Raw genomic sequence first — 18,257 nt, forward strand, 5'->3', positions numbered from 1 at the left:
TCGATATATTGCAATTTAAAATATAAATATGTATCGAGTAATTTTATTGAAAAATTTATTTTTATGTCTAATTATCTCAATGTGTGTATGTGTGTGTGTAAATATGCATATATCTTTATTGCATCAATAAAATATATCTTCTTTATCTTCGTAACATAATTACGCATATGAACATTACATAACCAGTTTGTAATAAAAAATAAAAAGTTATTAATAAGATGTTCAGGCAATTTAGATAATAATTTCATATTAGTTTTATCATGAAATATTTCAATATTTTTACGTAAATTTGACGTTATTGAATATGAATAATTTTGATGTGCTTATGTAAAGGGAGGAGATCAAATACCTTGTTATAAATAATTTTGCAAATTTAGTATATAGTATATAAATATAGTATATTTAGTATTTTAATACATTTAATATCTTATTGTATGTATAAAATGTATTATTTAACACACACACACACACGCACACATATATATTTTCAGGAGAAAACATACACTTACATTGCTGAGTAAGCTCTTTCTCTTATTACATTTTCGAGAGATTTATATCAGATTACAGTATTTGTCTATATCTATAACAAGACAAATAATAACATACATATAATAACAATAGGAAATAAGTAATATAAAAAATATACACAAACAAAATAATGCAGACTAATTAAGAATCGAGCGTTGCAAATACTGTAAACGAATAAAAAATATAATTGTCATTAATATTCTGTAAATGTAAATTTATATTATAAGTAATGCAATATATATATATATATATTAATTGTTGCTTCCCCGTTGCACTCTTCCCTCTTTCAGATGTTGTTTCATATAAAATTAAACATTGTATAATTAATATTAGTTTATATTTACAAATAACGTACAGAAAAATAATTTCGCAAATATAATTTAAGTATATTGCAGTGTTCCTTATCATAAATATCACAATATAAAAATATTTGTAATATAGTTTTTGTACATTAACTGCATTGTATCACTTTTGTATGATCTTTACACACTTCTTCACTTAACAAAAGTAGTAATACATACATTTTGCTATAATTTACTTTAACAGATCAAATCGAGCAAAAGAAAGAATTGCAGTGATAGTTATATAAAGCTTAACTTACGATTAGAAAAAAAATATTTAATTAAACATAAATTAATTAGTTATCGTCATAAAAAAATACAATCCATGGAAATATTTCCTTCTAGATTTTCGTATCTGCAATCTGATTTCGTGTCTTCTTCGACGAGCTGTGCAAGATCTCCTGGATCTGCTGCAAAGTCTTGCCTTTGGTTTCAGGTACGTAGACAAGAATGAGTAAAGCACCAACGAGACTACACGCCGTGAATATCCAAAACGGCACGTGTATGCCATTTTTGGCTATGACTAGATACGATTGTGTCACACCAAAGGCAAAGACACCGCCTGAGAGCATAGTTACCATGCTGCCCAGAGCCTTCACGTTCGTGGGAAATAGTTCACTAATCATGGCAACTGGTAATGCGGCCAAACCTAGAGCGAACATAATTACATACATGATTACACCGACAACAGGCAACCATGTTAGATTGCTGGTGTTTACGCAATCATGCTGCAATTGAAAATATATCGCGACCATAGCGGTTGAACAGGCTGAACCGATTGAAGAGATCATCAGCAGCGACTTTCTGCCGCTGCGATCGGTGATAAACATACAGACGATTGTGCAGATCACTTGTATCGCACCCAGTATCATGGTTAAATACTTGCCCTCCAAATTACTATTTACCTGGTTGAAAATTAATTCAGCGTATTGCTCCACAGCCTGAATGCCGCTCATTTGATGAATAGCAATTAGCATTATCAGTATTATTAAGGCTCTGAAATCAAATTCATCTTTTGAATGCTTGTATGATCAGGATAATAGCTTCAAAATTATCAAAAATTGTTATAATGATTTTGATATAGTAAAAAAAATTATTATTTTTGAAGATTAAGTTGATAACGTGAATATTGTTTATGTTAAAATAAAACAAAATTGATATCTTACTTGCGATTTCCAGGTACACATAAGAGTTCTCGAAAACCAGTATCATTTGCCAAATCAACTTTTATAGACTGCTCGATATCATCTGCCTCTTTGTGAACATCGTCTTTGCCTCTCAATTGAACGAGAGAATTTATAGCCTTTTCTCTGGCATTACGGCGCATCAAATGATATGGGGACTCCGGTAGCCAAATAAAAGTTGCGAAAAACAAGCAAGGCCCTATCAAGGACACGGAAGCGAGATTTCTCACTGATAGAAATGGACCTATCACGTATTCGAGTGTGGTGCCAATTTTCGAAACAACTGTGAACATGGATGCCAAATTACCACGAATGTCTGCTGGTGAAATTTCACCAATGTACATTGGTGTGGCCGTATAAGTGATGCCTGTACTTAATCCGGCCAAAAACCTCGATATATAAAGTTCCTAGGAAACAGAGAAAAAAATAGAAAAACATTAATAAATAGAATGTGTCATTAATAAATAGAATATTGATCTCCCTCTAATGATTTCCAAAAGCAAGAAAATAATATTGATCCTTTAGTATAAATTATAATAAGATATAAAATTTAAATTTTCAATTTAAATCGCACCGTTTTTTAAAAAAAACTCTAAAACAAGTAAATTATATACATATGTAAAGTATATATTGCAAATATTGTAGTCAAATTCTTAAGATAAAATCTGAATATATGTCAAGTAAAACGAACAGACGTCTGAAATTCTTAAGTAATTCTTAATCTCAGAATGTGCTTTAAAAAAAACATTTAATGAATTATTTTGTTCTCAAAGACATCTGATAAATATAGAAGTTATTGAATTACCCATGATGATGTTGCAAAAATGATCATCATCCAACTAATAATTGCAGGCACAACAGCGAATAACATGGAGTTTTTTCTACCAACGATATTCACTATAAATGTACAACTAATAGCACCGATTATTGTACCAAACATAACTAAAGATGCCACCCAAGATGCTTCCTCTAAACTCAAATGCACAGGATATGTTTCATCTTTTCCTTCCATCAGTATGGGCAAAGATGGCGATGTCCAACCAAAATATTGGCCGACTGTCAGCATACCCAGATTTCCTGGTAAAATAATTTCAGAGATGACTGATGTGTGTGTGTGTGTGTGTGTGTGTGTGTGTGTGTGTGTGTGTGTGTGTGTGTGTGTGTTATTTCAGACGTATGCATAAATTAAAAAATTATATATACCTATATATATATTTATGCATTTTATATAACTTTTAGTATAATATAATTTTTAATATTACATTGTAATTGAAATTTTGATATATAAAAAAATTGTAGTTATAATATACCATATTATCATATGTACATCTAAAATTAAATTAAAATTAGAGAAATAAGAATTGTTTTAAATATCATAACGAATTAGAATTATTGGGGACACAATATACAAATTAGAATATAATTTTAAAATAATAATACACTCCATAAACTATACAGGAAAAATATTTATTTTACAAACTTAATATGAAGAGAATTTAAACTACTTTAAATACTTATAAAAAATAATTTTTAATTTAATCCAAGTTCAATTATATATTAATAATGAGAGATAATCTAGGCAATATTATTATGTCATAAAATTTATTTATGTGTTTCGTTAATCCAAGAAACGTATACCTACCTGCTACAGCAGCAAGATATATCTTCCTCATCTTTCACAATACAACTGTTTCCACGTTCAAACGTTAAATGATTGAGAGAATTCGTAATGATAAACTGATTTAATTCTGTTTAAATAAAAATTATACAGATAATGTTGTCATATCAACTTTATCTTTATATTACACAATTTGATACAAACATGATATTATCAAAGAGAATAAATTTTATATAACTTTAAAAACTTTTGAAAAAAATTTGATATCTTATCTTAAAATTGTATTATATCTAATCTATTTTACAGGATTATACTTTACAAGAAACCTATTAAACTTTTTCTTGATTCTATATATTATTGAGAGATTTTCATATAAAAAAGTATGCTATTTATCTATCGTTAAGAATTTTAATAATATTACAATATTAACGATATAACAATATCAGAGAACAAGATTATATGAACAATAATAATATGTAAATACAATGTGATTGTGCTGCAATATTTGTAATAGCAAATACAGATATATAAATTGCTCAATTTTGAGTTCTGATTTATTATAAAAGTATTATAGTATATTTCTATATTTTCTAAAGAGTTTTAGTCATTAACGTTTATTAAGTTCATCGAGAAAGTCATATCATCACGTATGTATATAAAAAACTAATCGATTATCGTGAATTCTATTTATTCTAAACCAATTCTTATATAATTTTCTTGCAATTTCTAAAACGTTCTAATGTTTAGCAATAATAAATAATTTTTTCTTAATGAGTTTTACCTCAAAATAGCATATATCTACTTACTATATAATTAATATAAACTATGAAGAGCCCCAGCACTGTCGATGACTATTAAATGATTTTAACTGAGCTTTAGTTCCTTTTCATTACGATACTATACATTAAAGGAGAAGATTATTATTCTCGATTCAACAACTTCGGATTGTTATTTTTTTCGTCTACATCTCTTTAAGAGGGTCAAAGGCAATCATCGGAATTAAAAATCTCGAATTGAGATTATATTCCGTATCAGTCTTGGTAGTGTGCCAAGCAAAATTTGTGCCCCGTGCACAATTATTTAACTCCAACGAAAAATTAATTTTTGCATTGGAATCGACGTACCACTATTCGCGTACAACTCTTAAGCCTTTTAAATTTCTAAATTATATTTAATATATAGGAGTCTTTAAATTGATTCTTATTGATATTAAAGAGAGATATTTGAAAATGTTCTTACGATATAAATGTCTTGGAAGAAATTAAAAAACCCAGAATATTATTGTTGTAATGAAAATTATAAATGACATTCTAATGTCAATTAAAATTGTTAATGTTAAAAAATTTATTAATGGTAGGTTAATAAATTTATATATTGCACATAAATAATTTATGATAATAGTTATCGTATTAATGAAAATCTACACATTCGTGAAGAATAATAACTCATTGTTCAAGGTAAAGATAAAGGGAAACACCAAATGCGGTCCAGATTGAACTTGACTTTGCGCATTATCAACAAGCAAACCATATTAGATAATGATATCAATGTGTTTGTGTTCTAATTTAAAAACGCGGCGATCATGCTAATCAAATATGCTGAATCAATGGTACAGATTATCAAAAGCGACTTCTTGCCATCGTGACCGATATTAGATAATGATATCAATGTGTTTGTGTTCTAATTTAAAAACGCGGCGATCATGCTAGTCAAATATGTTGAATCAATGGTACAGATTATCAAAAGCGACTTCTTGCCATCGTGACCGATAACATAGAGAAAACATAGAGAAAATTGTGCATCGTAAACTTTATTTGCAGAAACAAAATAAGCAATTTTATAATACAAAATATATATTTACCAATTTAATTTTTACCAATTTAATTTTTTGTAAAATAAAATATTTACATTAATTTTACATTTTTAAGCAGCAGTAGAAGACGAATCTGCTACAACCTACTACAATACAGATCATTTCAAGCAAAATAATTGCAAAGTTAGCTGCGAACCCGACTTCGAAAGAAACTTTTCTTCAATCGTAAACAAAATTCACGAACTCATCGAAAAGAAGATCAACATATAAATATCCTATTCTCGATCCTCACTGCTTCGACGAGCCATGCAACTCCTTTTGTATCTGTTCCAGAGTCTTACCTTTGGTTTCAGGTACATAGAAGATCATGATTAAAGTGCCGATGATACTGCACGCAGTGAATATCCAGAATGGTACATGTGTACGTGTGTTAGCATTAGCTATGATCGGGTACAATTTTAACACGATAAAGGCCCACAAATGCATAACTACTAAAACAACAGTGCAGCCGAGAGCCTTCACATTTGTCGGGAACAATTCGCTGGCTACGGTGTACGGTAACGGGGACAAGCCCAAACAAAACATGATCACATACATGATCGCACCAACAGCAGGAAACCAAATTATATTGCTAGTATCTATATGATTGTATTGCAAATTGAAATATATCGCGATCATAAAGGTTGACAATGCTGCACCAGCGGCGGAGATCGTCAGCAACGATTTCCTGCCGCTGCGGTCGCTAAGAAACATACAGACGATTGTAAAAATTACTTGTACGACACCTATTATCATAGTTAAATATTTGCCTTCCAAATTAGTATTCGCTTGGTCCAGGATTATTTGAGCGTACTGTATGACGACTTGGGCACCGCTCAATTGCTGAATCCCGCCCAGGAACAGCAGTATTATCACAGCCCTGCAAGATCAAGTTTATTGATTAAACCCTTCTAATTAATATAGCTTTGATGTTATCAGTAATTATAACCATTTTGAGTCGTTTTTATTTCAATTTTATTATAAGATCATATATAAATAAATCTAATATAAAATATTTTATGAAAAAATATAACTATAGAGAACTATTAAATATAATTATAAAACAGGAAAGATTTATATATATATCGTTAGCAAAATATTCCAATGCTTAACATTTTCATTTATTTAAAGCTCCAAACATATATAATAGAAAAATTATTTTCAAACGTTTTTTATATATTTTTATTTAATTCTTATTGATAATAAATATATATGCATCGATAGATCGAAATTTGACATCTCACCTGCGATTTCCGGGCACAAATAAGAGCTCTCGAAAACCAGATTCATTAGCCATATCAGCTTTCACGGATCGCTCGATATTGTTTATTTCTTTATGAACATCCTCTTTATTTCTCAGTTGAACAAGCGAATTTATGGCTCTTTGCCTATCATTGTGGCGTAAAAAATAGTACGGGGATTCCGATAGCCAGATGAATACAACCACAAACAAACACGGCCCTAACAAAGATACGAGGGCAAGGTTTTGCACCGATAGAAACGGGCCTATCACAAACTCTATTAAAGTGCCGAGTTTCACAGCCACTGTTAACATGGATGTCAAATTACCGCGAATGTCTGCTGGTGAAATTTCACCCAAGTACATCGGCGTGGCTGAATAAGCAATGCCCGTACTCAATCCGGATATAAACCTTGATATGTATAGTTCCTGTATAACAAAGAAGAGAAAGAAAGATTAAATGTATGCCAAATTAATCCGAGACAATCTATTTTCCGAAAATTAAAGCAGTAGCATATAAAATTTTTATAATTATATCTGTATTTAGATATATTTTTAAAAATTATATAATATATTTTTTGAGTTTGTTATAAATTATTTTTTATTTAAATTTTATACATGCAATAAACTTAAATAAGAAATATAATATTCAACTAAAGCTAAATTGTTAATGTTAAAAATCTTTAAATAAAATATACAATATAGTTTAAACCATTTTAAAATGTGCTTAGCATTTTTTATATGTAATTACTATAATTTTAAAAAATATGTAAAAAATAAGTTTTCTTGAAAAATTAATTTTAACTATCATTCAATCAGATAATAATTATTTTAATATATAATATTTCTTTCTCTCTTCACAATTGTTAATTTTTTTTCAATGTGATCATCAAATGCAAATCACTTATCGTACTTTAACTTATCAAATCAAATTTTATTTATCGAAGAGAGGGAAGAATTATCTCTATAGATAAAATAAATCTTATACAGGCTGTCCAGTAATAATCGGACAACCTCTCAAGTGCAGGAAAAGCGGATTAAATCGAATAGGAAAGTTCTCTACCGTTTTGCGATCTTCGCAATAATTAATGAGAAACTAATTAAAAAACGTTTAAGAAATTAGTAAAGCTTCTAATTTGAAATACAAATTTAATTTTAAACTAGTAAGAGCCAAATACGGATAATAGTACGTCGGTTTAAATAAAAATTAATTTTTCACTGAAACTGATTTGTTATTGCACAAATTTTTCTTGATGTAATGTCTTGGTATCAAGTAATTAAAATAAATCTCAATTCAAAATTTATTTATTTTAATAAAACTCCCCTTGACTCTCTTGAAGTCGCTGAATCGGGAACTTTGCTCCGATATTTTTCTCGCCTACGCTTCTTTAGAAGTGTCGCAAGAGGTTTTATTAAAATAAATAAATCTTTGATTAAAATTTATCTTAATTACTTAGTATTGCATCAAGAAAAATTTGTCCTGTGCACAACAAATCAGCTTCAATAAAGAATTAATTTTCGTTGAAAGCAAAGCACTATCATCCGCATTTGACTCTTAGTAGCTCGTTAAAATTTAAAGTTATATTTCAAATTGAAAACCTTACTAATTTCTTAATTGTTTTTTAATTAATTTCTCATTAATTATTGCGAAGATCGCAAAACGATAGAAAACGTTCCTACTCGATTTAATCCACTCTACCTGCACATGAGAGGTCGTGAGATTACTAGACATCCTATATACTGAAGACTGTCTGGATTGGAAGCTTGATTGTGCAAAATAGAATGTTATAGCAAAATGAAATTTAAATTAGAAGTGGTATTGTATTTAAACAATCTGTCAAGGAATAGTGTATTAGATCGATAAACGCCAAAGTGTACAATCTAAGCTTCTAGCCAAATTTAAAATAAAAAATATCAATATTTATAACTTAGAAAATAAAAAAACAAAATCTCCCTGATTTTAATTTTTAATTTCAAAATATATGTTATATAGATATGATTTTCTAAAAAATATTCTTTTGATAAATATAGCTAGCAAGAAATTAATAAATTTAGAAATTATTAAATTACCCACGGTGATGTTGCGAAAGCTATTATTAACCAGCTGATTATCGAGGGCACAGCCGCAAGTAACATGGTCTTTTTTCTGCCAATGACATTGACCATAAATCCACAAATAATGGTACCCGCAGCCGCACCGAGCGAAAGAAGAGATGTTACCCAAGAAGCCTCATCCACAGTTAAACGAAAGGAATATTTGGCATCGCTATCTTTCATCAGTATTGATAAGGATGGCGATGTCCAACCCAAAAATTGACCGATTGTCAGCATGCCCAGGTTTCCTTCCAGATAAAATAATACGTTTCGAAGGGGTTTGATTCATCGGTAATGCTAATTTTATAAATAGAATTAAATATTTGTATATATAAATAATACATTTTATTTATATATAATTTTAATTATATATAATATTTTTTATATTATATTATATACAATATATATATTATTATATATAATATTTTATATAATAATATATAATATATAATATAATATATTTATATATAAGTTTTATTTATATATAGGGCAGAATATTTATAATGCATATACTATAATTACCCAAATTAATCATCCTGTGATCAATTTCTTTTTTATTATTGAATATAAAGGACATTTTAAGATAAAAATATGAAATAAATAAGCAATAAGAAATATAAATAACAAATTTTCAGATTATTTTATTTTGAATTATGATAGAGAGAAGGCTCTATTATATTAAAATATTTCCGTATTTAATTATTTCAATGTATGTGCGTATACGTACCTGCTATAGCAGCAAGATATACCTTTCTCATTTTCACAGTACAATCGTTTCCGCGTGCAAAACAACAAATGATTACTGTAAATAACAGTTAGAAAGAATTCTATCTAAATGAAACATTCGATAATAATGACATTATATCAATTTTATCTAAAGCAAAATTTTGATATGTCATTATCAAACGCATCAGATTTTAATGACTTGTATATGATCTTAATATGGGTAAGATTAAATATCTTTCGTGCGATTAAATATCTCCTATGAATGATTGTGCAAAATATATCAGATATCTTATAATATATATATTTTATATATTGTGCAAAAGAGAAACGAACTCTCTTACTATATCTCATTAAGCATTAAGCTTTTCTTAACCCATTAATTGAGAAAAATTCAAAAATCGTCATAATACGTTTTATTTCTCTATTATTAAGAACTTATTAGTATCCAAAACAAAGAACAATAACAATAACAATTAATAACAACAAAATATCAAAATAAACAATAAAATTGTTTCGTAATGTTTTATAATATAACACAAATTTATTATTAGAATTAATATAGAAAATTATATCACTCTTAATAATAAAAATAATATCCGGAGAGAGAATTCCTAAATAGAAACCTGTCTGTGACATATAGACTAACAATAAGTCCTTTGTACCTTACCTTTTAATAAACGATATTTCAAATAATATTCAACATTATATTATACAATAACAATATATAGATAGGGACATATAGATTAGGTAATTATAAATATAGATATAGATAATTATTTCAATAATTTAATTATATATCACAATATTATTTACAATATTATAAATACATTTTTGACTGTATTTATTAATGTTATAATTTACTTAAAGCAATATTAAAGTTTACATTTATATTATGTTAAAATATTAACACAGTATTCGTGTCACCATTTATCCGTATTATGTTATATTAACACAAAAATTTTTGTGGACCGTTTGGAACATGTGATATATATTGAATTTAATTTTTCAACAAATTTTGTAACTGTGTGTCACATTTTCGATTCTCACTGCGTTTCTTTCTTTGCAATTTCTCTTGTATCTCTTCTAACGTTTTGCCTTATTAGATTCGCGTGTCTGTAAACACACATTCACCACGCTGCACGTCTCGCGCGAGACTGACCGCAAGACTCTCAGCGGTATCGCCAAACGCAGCCTACACGTCCACCACGCTGCGCGTCTCGCGCGAGACTGACGATCAGTCTCGCAATCGCAATGTCTCGAGATCGAGAATTCGAGAATCAGTGTCGCGCGAGACGCGCAGCGTGGTGGACGTGTAGGGTGTGCTTGGCGATACCGCTGCTCAGACTCTTGCGGTCAGTCTCGTGCGAGACGTGCAGCGTGGTGGATGTGTGTGTACAGACGCACGAATCTGATAGAAGCGCAGATATTTTGATCGAAAGATTTTTGTAGATAATTATATTTTTTTTTGTTTTCTGTTAAAGATTTAAGTAATGAATATTTATGCATTGCATAATTAATTCACATTTTTATGCATGCATTGCAATCAATACATAAAAAAGTATATATTAATTAATTATGCAATACATAAAAATTCAGTATCCCTTTCTAAAAAAAGGCATGTTATTGACATTGTTGTCGCTTTTCTGCGATACTAATTGGCTGTCTCGATTCGCGTTGTGCATTTACTGCATTATATTCATAGCATCGAGCAGCTGTCATCGCGAGAGTTAGCAGTGTGTTTGACAGTTTGTCCAAAATAAAATAAAATAAAATAATTTTTTATGTTTTAAATAATATGTTATAATACTTTAAACTCGATTAATATTTTTGATTACTGTTCAGTTATCAGTTGATTACTGTCAATATTAATCGCGGATAAAGTATTATAACATATTATATTACTTAAAATATATTATTATTTTAATTATAATAATGTATTGTAAATAAAATAATATGTTATAATATATAGTTATAATATATGTATATATACTTTATCCGCGATTAATATTTTTTGACGCAGAAATCAGCTAATAACTGTCAAAAATATTAATCGAATTTAAAGTATTAAAACATATTATTATTTTATTTTATTTTATTTTGGACAAACTGTCAAACTGCTAACCCTCGCAATGACAGCCTCTCGATGTTATGAATATAATTTACAATGCAAATTGAGGCAGCTAATCAACATCGCAAAAAAGAGGCAACTTTTAAGCAGCTTGCAAATACAGAATTATGCGCGATTCCATTTTAAAATCAATGGACTATTTTATTCTCAATTTAGCGTCAATATCTCATAAATGATTAATTTAACACTGCTATATCTTTTCGCGTATATATATGTATATTTATTACATCATTATTTTATATCACTGTTTCGCATTTAACCCTTTAATCATGATGTCCAAATTAATTAATATTGCTTATTATTTATTATTATAAATTTTAACTTGTCATATTTTATCGATTTATACTCTTTTTATTGACCTATACTACTTACATTTATTACATTATTTTATGTCACCATTTTGTATTTAACTTTTTAATTTATGATGTCAAAATTAATTAATATTGCTTATTATTTATTGTTATATGTATTGATTGATAGTGTTTTTATTAATTTATGTTACTTTCATTGATCTACACTACTTTCATTGACCTATACCACTTATATTTATTACATCATTATTTTATATCACTGTTTTGCATTTAATCCCTTAATTATAATGTTTCAAATTAATTAATTTTGCTTATTATTTATTATTATAAATATTAACTTTAAAATATTTTATTGATTTATACTACTTTTATTGACCTATACTACTTACATTTACTACATTATTTTGTCACCGTTTTACATTTAACTTTTTAATTTATGTACACATTTATATATATATACATTTATGTACACATATTTATATATATATACATACATTTATGTACACATTTATATATATATATACATTTATGTACGCATTTATATATATATATATATACATTTATATACACATTTATATTTTTATTGCATTTGTATTTAGATTATTTTAAGCATATCAATCATATTATTTCCAAGATCATCTTGTTAAAAACTTTATAATTATATATAGAATGTTCTATAACTTAATTGCGCAAACTTTTACTTTTTCGAAAAAAAATAATATAATTATTCTTTACATTATTTTTCAATTATTTTAATTATTATTCTTATTTTTATCTGTTTAAATAATGCATAAAATATATAAAATAATAATAATGTAAAAATATATAACAAATAATATAAAGTAATAATGTAAAAAAAATATATATATATGTATAACTATAGAACAGACTGCACTATCTCTGCAGTAATATGTGTCATTTATGTCCGAAAAATCGTCTGAGTTAATAGGAATATAATTTGCAAAGAGGTAGTGTCGATAGTGCAGCAATAAATATATTCGAAAAATCATCCGCGTTAATAGGAGAATATAATTTGCAAAGAGGTAGTGTCGATAGTGCGGCAATAAATGTCTTTTAATATGTCCGAAAAATCGTTTGAGTTAATAGGAATACATGTTATGCAAAGAGGTTGTTCGAATTAACGTCGGTAATGAAGGTTGGTAAATTATCGACGTTATTATCGATAAATTATCAACCTTTATTACCGACGTTACTTCGATCTACCTCTTTGCATAATATGTATTCCTATTAACTCAGACGATTTTTCGGACCTGAAGACACATATTGCTACACTATACCTCTTCGCAAAATATGTTCCCCTATTAACTCAGACGATTTTTCGAGCGCAATTATATTATTGCTCGTTAATTATTTATCTCTTCGCAAAATATAATCTATTAATTTAGATGAATTATCGAAGATATTAAAAGACTCGTATTATTGCACGTTAATAATTATCTGTAAATTAATAACAAAAATATATAAAAATTAATTTTTCTCGCAGATTCTGCCACTGAATAAGCGCAAGAGTCCTGAGATTATAAATCAAATAAATAAATAAAAATCGCTAATCGACAAGCCGTTAAATAAAAAATAGAATTAGTAAGAAATTAGTAGAATTAATGATGTTTTATTATTATTAAATGTATATTTTTCTGTTTTCTGTACAATTTATTGTAATCACGGTCTTGCATAAATAAAAATAAATTAAATTATATATTACAATAAAAAAATAGAAATAATAAAAATAAATAATAGATATGTATTTATATTATAAATAAAATATAAAATACATTATATTATTTTTTACGTATTATTAATCAATAATAATTTTAATAAATCGTGTATTGGATTTCTCGCGCATGCGCGTGGAATTTATATTACATATTCATATATATATTGAATTTTAGAAAATATATTTATTAAATATAAAATATTTATTTCGAGTAATATTTAATAAATAAAATATTTATTTCAGGTAACAATATATTTTCTAATATAAGATAATCAGAAATATCAGAACAATGGAATTATAAAAAATTAGTCACTCGCGTTATATTTTCTAAAATTCTAGAATAATAATCTTAGAAAAAGATATATTTAATTTTGAAAACAAGCAATAGAAATATTTTTCTTCTAATATAATACTTTATATTTAATAATATAATTTAATAATATAATATATTTTATATAATATTTATATAATATTATATATAATATAATATAATTTTATATTTATGATCACACTTATATTTTGTATTTCTTAGATATTTTATGTATCTGTTTTGCTTGGATTCCAACTAAGATAATCGAGTTGAGTTACAGCTTGATACTCCTTCACTAAATATTCTACGACTTCTCGCGAATTATCCAATTTGTCAAGATTGTCTTCAAACATTTTTTCTTTGCGAAATTGTTTCAGAAACGCTTCTCGCTTACGCAATTTGTCATATTGTTGTAAACCTCCGTCAAAAAGCTAAAAAATATATACATATATATATATATATATATATATATGTTTAACAGCATTAAGTTTCAATCAATATTGCAAATCACATATTGTGATCAATTTTAATGGCTGTGTAATATTGGATGGGAATAAAATACTCACTAACGATATATTAGTATGATTAGCTAACATCAAACCAGAAACGCGATATGTACTTTGTATATAAGGAGATTTTTTTGAAAGAGCTACTTGTGTGTGTGTGTGTGTGTGTGTGTGTGTGTGTGTGTGTGTGTATACTAGCTGGACCCCAAGGAATAAACTGTGCAAGTTTTCGTTCTCTAATCCTTTGTAAAGATTTATGCACTTGTGTTGGATCTACTTCACCCTAAAATATATTATTAAATATATTTTTTAATTATATCTTTTAATATATTATCTTTTATATCAAGTGTTTTATAACTTGTATGTCTGATTCTCAAGTAAATTTCAAGATAATCATAATTTTAAATCATTTTAAAGTTCCATAAAAGAATAGATCAAGCTTAAACTTTAGATCATTTTTAAGGAATGTTACCTGAATTATATTTAAAATAGATATAACAATGAGATGCATTTCTATCTAATGCTGTGGAAACCATCATATTTTTTGGTTGCAGTAATCGTTGCATTACATCCGAAACAGATGTTTTCCTTACAGATGGCTCCTGTTTTTAAACAATACTTTTTATGAATATATCATAATTGCATACAATTACATCAAACATTTATGATTGCCAATAAAAGTTATAAATAAAAAATATTTACACACAAATGTATAAATACTATGATGAATGGCAATAAAAATATTTTTTCAATACTCGACAATCTTCTTTTGACTTTCGAAGAACTAAAGTAACTTAATTGAATAGAACAAGATTCCTGAATAAGATTTCTATTTTATATTTGTGTACATGTGTGTTAATTACTTATTAAATTAACTTATTAAATTTTGTGCAAAATTCTTATTTCTGTCAAAAAAAATATCCTTTTGTATAAGAAACCAGATATCACTCTTAAAAATGTAGTATCACAATTTATATTCTATCGTTAAAAACTATACAAGTGCTGTATCGATTCATTTATCGAAACGTAGAGAATAAAAAGCAATAAAAACTTATGACTTCAATAATCGATAAAAAGTAACGGAGAGCAATAGTTTATGTTCCTTGACTTTCTTATTCAGAAATTGAATCAATTCTGGTAAACCGCGTCCGATTCCACAGCGTCCGATCCTTGAGACGCAAACATTTTCATCTGATGAATCTTATGTATTGGCATTCTCTCCGAAGCGTCTCTTCAACAATTCCAAGTGACGTATCTTCCGTTCGGTATGATAGTTGAATTGCGACAACAATCTGTCCACCAGCAATGTGCGATACTCATTGACAAATAAATCCTGACTGCTGTACACCTTCACCAGGGTAGAGATTATGTCAGACACTTTGCTGCGTTGATTTAACTGAAAATACAAATTCTATATTTAATACTGACGCTATACAATACTGAAGCCAGCCAGTACAACACACAGCTGCTTTTATAACGCGACTAATGAAATTTCGCGGTTTACCGGCATTAGCGTTGACAGGATCCGGCATTCACCTTTTCCAATCATGAGTCTCGTCGATCGTCCAACTGTTAGTTGCACGTCCTTTACCAATTCGTCGGCTAATTTGCTCGACGAACCTTCGAGCAGACAGTTAACGACAGAACGTACGATGTCCTCTCTGCTCCTCAAATAATTCCTGAAGAAATCAAAGTATTCGACAAATCAATATAGGTAACAAACGGACACATAAGAATCTACATGCGATAAGTTGAGATCTCACTTGAAAGGTTCCGTTACAACTTCCAAAAGAATTACCGACATTAACTCCCGTTAGATCGAGATACTTGACAATTTTTATTTGATCTTTTTATAGCGGCGATCAATATCCGGGGTGTTCACTCCGGTATGTAAGAGTCTCGTTTTAATTGCTTTCTGAAAATTCCTAAGATCCTTCCATTGAGCCGTTCCTTCCAGGCAAATTCAGACCATTCATCGCAGGTTGTGACTCGAGATATTCTGGAAAAAAGCAAATACATGTTTTTATGAATAAAATTTATAAATATATATATATATATATATATATATATATATAATATAAAAAAATATATATATATATATTCGACATTTGTACCTATTATTATGTTGAATAGATGATCGATCCATATCTTGGTGTACGTTTCATACAGAAAATAGAAATAATTTCTGTTTAAATTTATTTATGGCATTATGGATTTCATCAGTTAGTGCAACCGTTTTCGAAAAACCAAAACAGATTCTTACCCGCTAAATTATGACAACAGTTTCGAGCCACTGTAAAAAATAAAACATTACATCATAGACATTACTATCATTATTATAATTATTATAATAAATTATATGAGATTAATAAAAAGAGAGAGATAAAAATGTTCACATACGTTTTCTAATTAAATCTATTATGACTTGTCAAATGTTATGTCGCATGTTTTTTTAATCAGATGTTTCTTGATACGAATATAAATTAATGATGTGCAATTTCCTACGAGTCTCCCCAATAATTTCAGCTCAACTAGTTTTCTATTAATTGATATATCTGATTTAAGACATATATTTCTGTATATATCTCATAAGCATTAGATAAATAACAAAGTGATTATATTATGATAAATATTTACCTTGAGAAGAGTTGTCTGAATTGCAGAATACATTAAAGGCAATTTTATAGATCTGGTCTGTAGTACATTCGTGATACAATAGTAATTGGTTCAACAATGTAGCACTGACAATGAGCTTGAATTGTGCCTCAATATCATTTTTGGTGCTTTACAGATCCGTAGCCGCATCCTTGTTCTTTTTATATATACCAACATTTTTAGAGCAGGTAGAAACTCCGTAAACATAATGTACAGATTATCCACAGCACGCTTGAACAATTCCGTTGGCTGTACTCTGTATTCTCGAATTTTTCCCAGAACGCTGATGCCAAATGCCAATAGATGTATTCGTCTATAATTCCATATGATGAATAATAATGTTCTCGATGAATTATGACAGCTTTAAAACTCTCTCATCTTCGGTAAGATTCGCAAACTCTTCCTCAGTGCCTTCTTCTTCAGTCTACGAAAGAGAAAATAATAAATTTTCAAAATAAAAAAATAGTCATCAAGTATTTGATCAAAACAATTGTCTAAATCCAGTGAAAAGAAAAGCGAAAATTGTTAATATATAATATTAATTACATGCAGCAGCTTCCTGGAAAAGCGCGTTCTATGCGGACAAAATTAATAAATTGCAATTAAAAATCCCAAACTTAGAAGAAAGAAATGTTTTTGTTAATGCATAAAAGTAAAATTATATACTGATAAATATAAATATGCATATTTTTTTTTTAATTTACGAATTTATCACATAAAATTGTGCATTACTATAAAGTTCCACTGATCTCTTTGTAAAACATATTCTTCTAACTCAGATACATAAAACAGAACATAAACATAAATGTACATACATATTCATATATATGCATAATCATAAATGTACATACATATTCATATATATGCATAATCATAAATGTACATACATATTCATATATATGCATAATCATAAATGTACATACATATTCATATATATGCATAATCATAAATGTACATACATATTCATATATATGCATAATCATAAATGTACATACATATTCATATATATGCATAATCATAAATGTACAT

General features: G+C 27.8%; 2 protein-coding genes and 1 long non-coding RNA gene across 6 annotated transcripts in view; all 3 read right to left on the minus strand.

Moving 5' to 3' along the window:
* Positions 1-379: 379 nt before the first annotated feature.
* Positions 380-9,615, minus strand: LOC145932906 (uncharacterized). Its single transcript, XM_083032133.1, has 9 exons — positions 9,585-9,615; positions 8,834-9,105; positions 6,768-7,192; positions 5,777-6,403; positions 4,796-4,820; positions 3,696-3,726; positions 2,859-3,130; positions 2,036-2,460; positions 380-1,865 (listed from the first exon to the last, which is right to left on the minus strand). The coding sequence occupies exons 1-9, from the start codon at positions 9,613-9,615 to the stop codon at positions 1,211-1,213; spliced, it is 2,763 nt and encodes a 920-aa protein (XP_082888259.1). The 3' UTR covers positions 380-1,210.
* A 4,652-nt stretch (positions 9,616-14,267) lies between these two features.
* On the minus strand, positions 14,268-15,231 carry LOC145933158 (uncharacterized). Its single transcript, XR_014424813.1, has 3 exons — positions 15,046-15,231; positions 14,634-14,856; positions 14,268-14,498 (listed from the first exon to the last, which is right to left on the minus strand). It is a non-coding gene; the product is annotated as an uncharacterized LOC145933158 (long non-coding RNA).
* Positions 15,232-15,427: 196 nt separating this feature from the next.
* The window catches only part of LOC145948929 (anaphase-promoting complex subunit 2-like), a 10,543-nt gene continuing 7,713 nt past the window's right edge, over positions 15,428-18,257 (minus strand). Inside the window, exons 7-13 of one of the 4 annotated variants that reach the window (XM_083058514.1) lie at positions 17,211-17,652; positions 16,974-17,112; positions 16,837-16,866; positions 16,688-16,758; positions 16,337-16,572; positions 16,078-16,252; positions 15,428-15,969 (exon numbers count right to left, since the gene is read on the minus strand). In XM_083058514.1, coding sequence (XP_082914640.1) covers positions 15,775-15,969; positions 16,078-16,252; positions 16,337-16,377 — 411 coding nt within the window. In that variant the 5' untranslated portion in view covers positions 16,378-16,572; positions 16,688-16,758; positions 16,837-16,866; positions 16,974-17,112; positions 17,211-17,652 and the 3' untranslated portion in view covers positions 15,428-15,774. Of the gene's footprint in view, positions 15,970-16,077; positions 16,253-16,336; positions 16,573-16,687; positions 16,867-16,973; positions 17,113-17,210; positions 17,653-17,774; positions 17,819-18,257 lie in introns of those variants that run through there. The other 3 variants (XM_083058515.1, XM_083058512.1, XM_083058513.1) reach the window with 3 other exon arrangements.

This window comes from Prenolepis imparis, unplaced genomic scaffold (genome assembly GCF_030444845.1).
Source record: "Prenolepis imparis isolate NDT839.2.m4 unplaced genomic scaffold, iyPreImpa1.0 SCAF_2, whole genome shotgun sequence".
NCBI classification, from domain to species: Eukaryota; Metazoa; Arthropoda; class Insecta; order Hymenoptera; family Formicidae; genus Prenolepis; species Prenolepis imparis.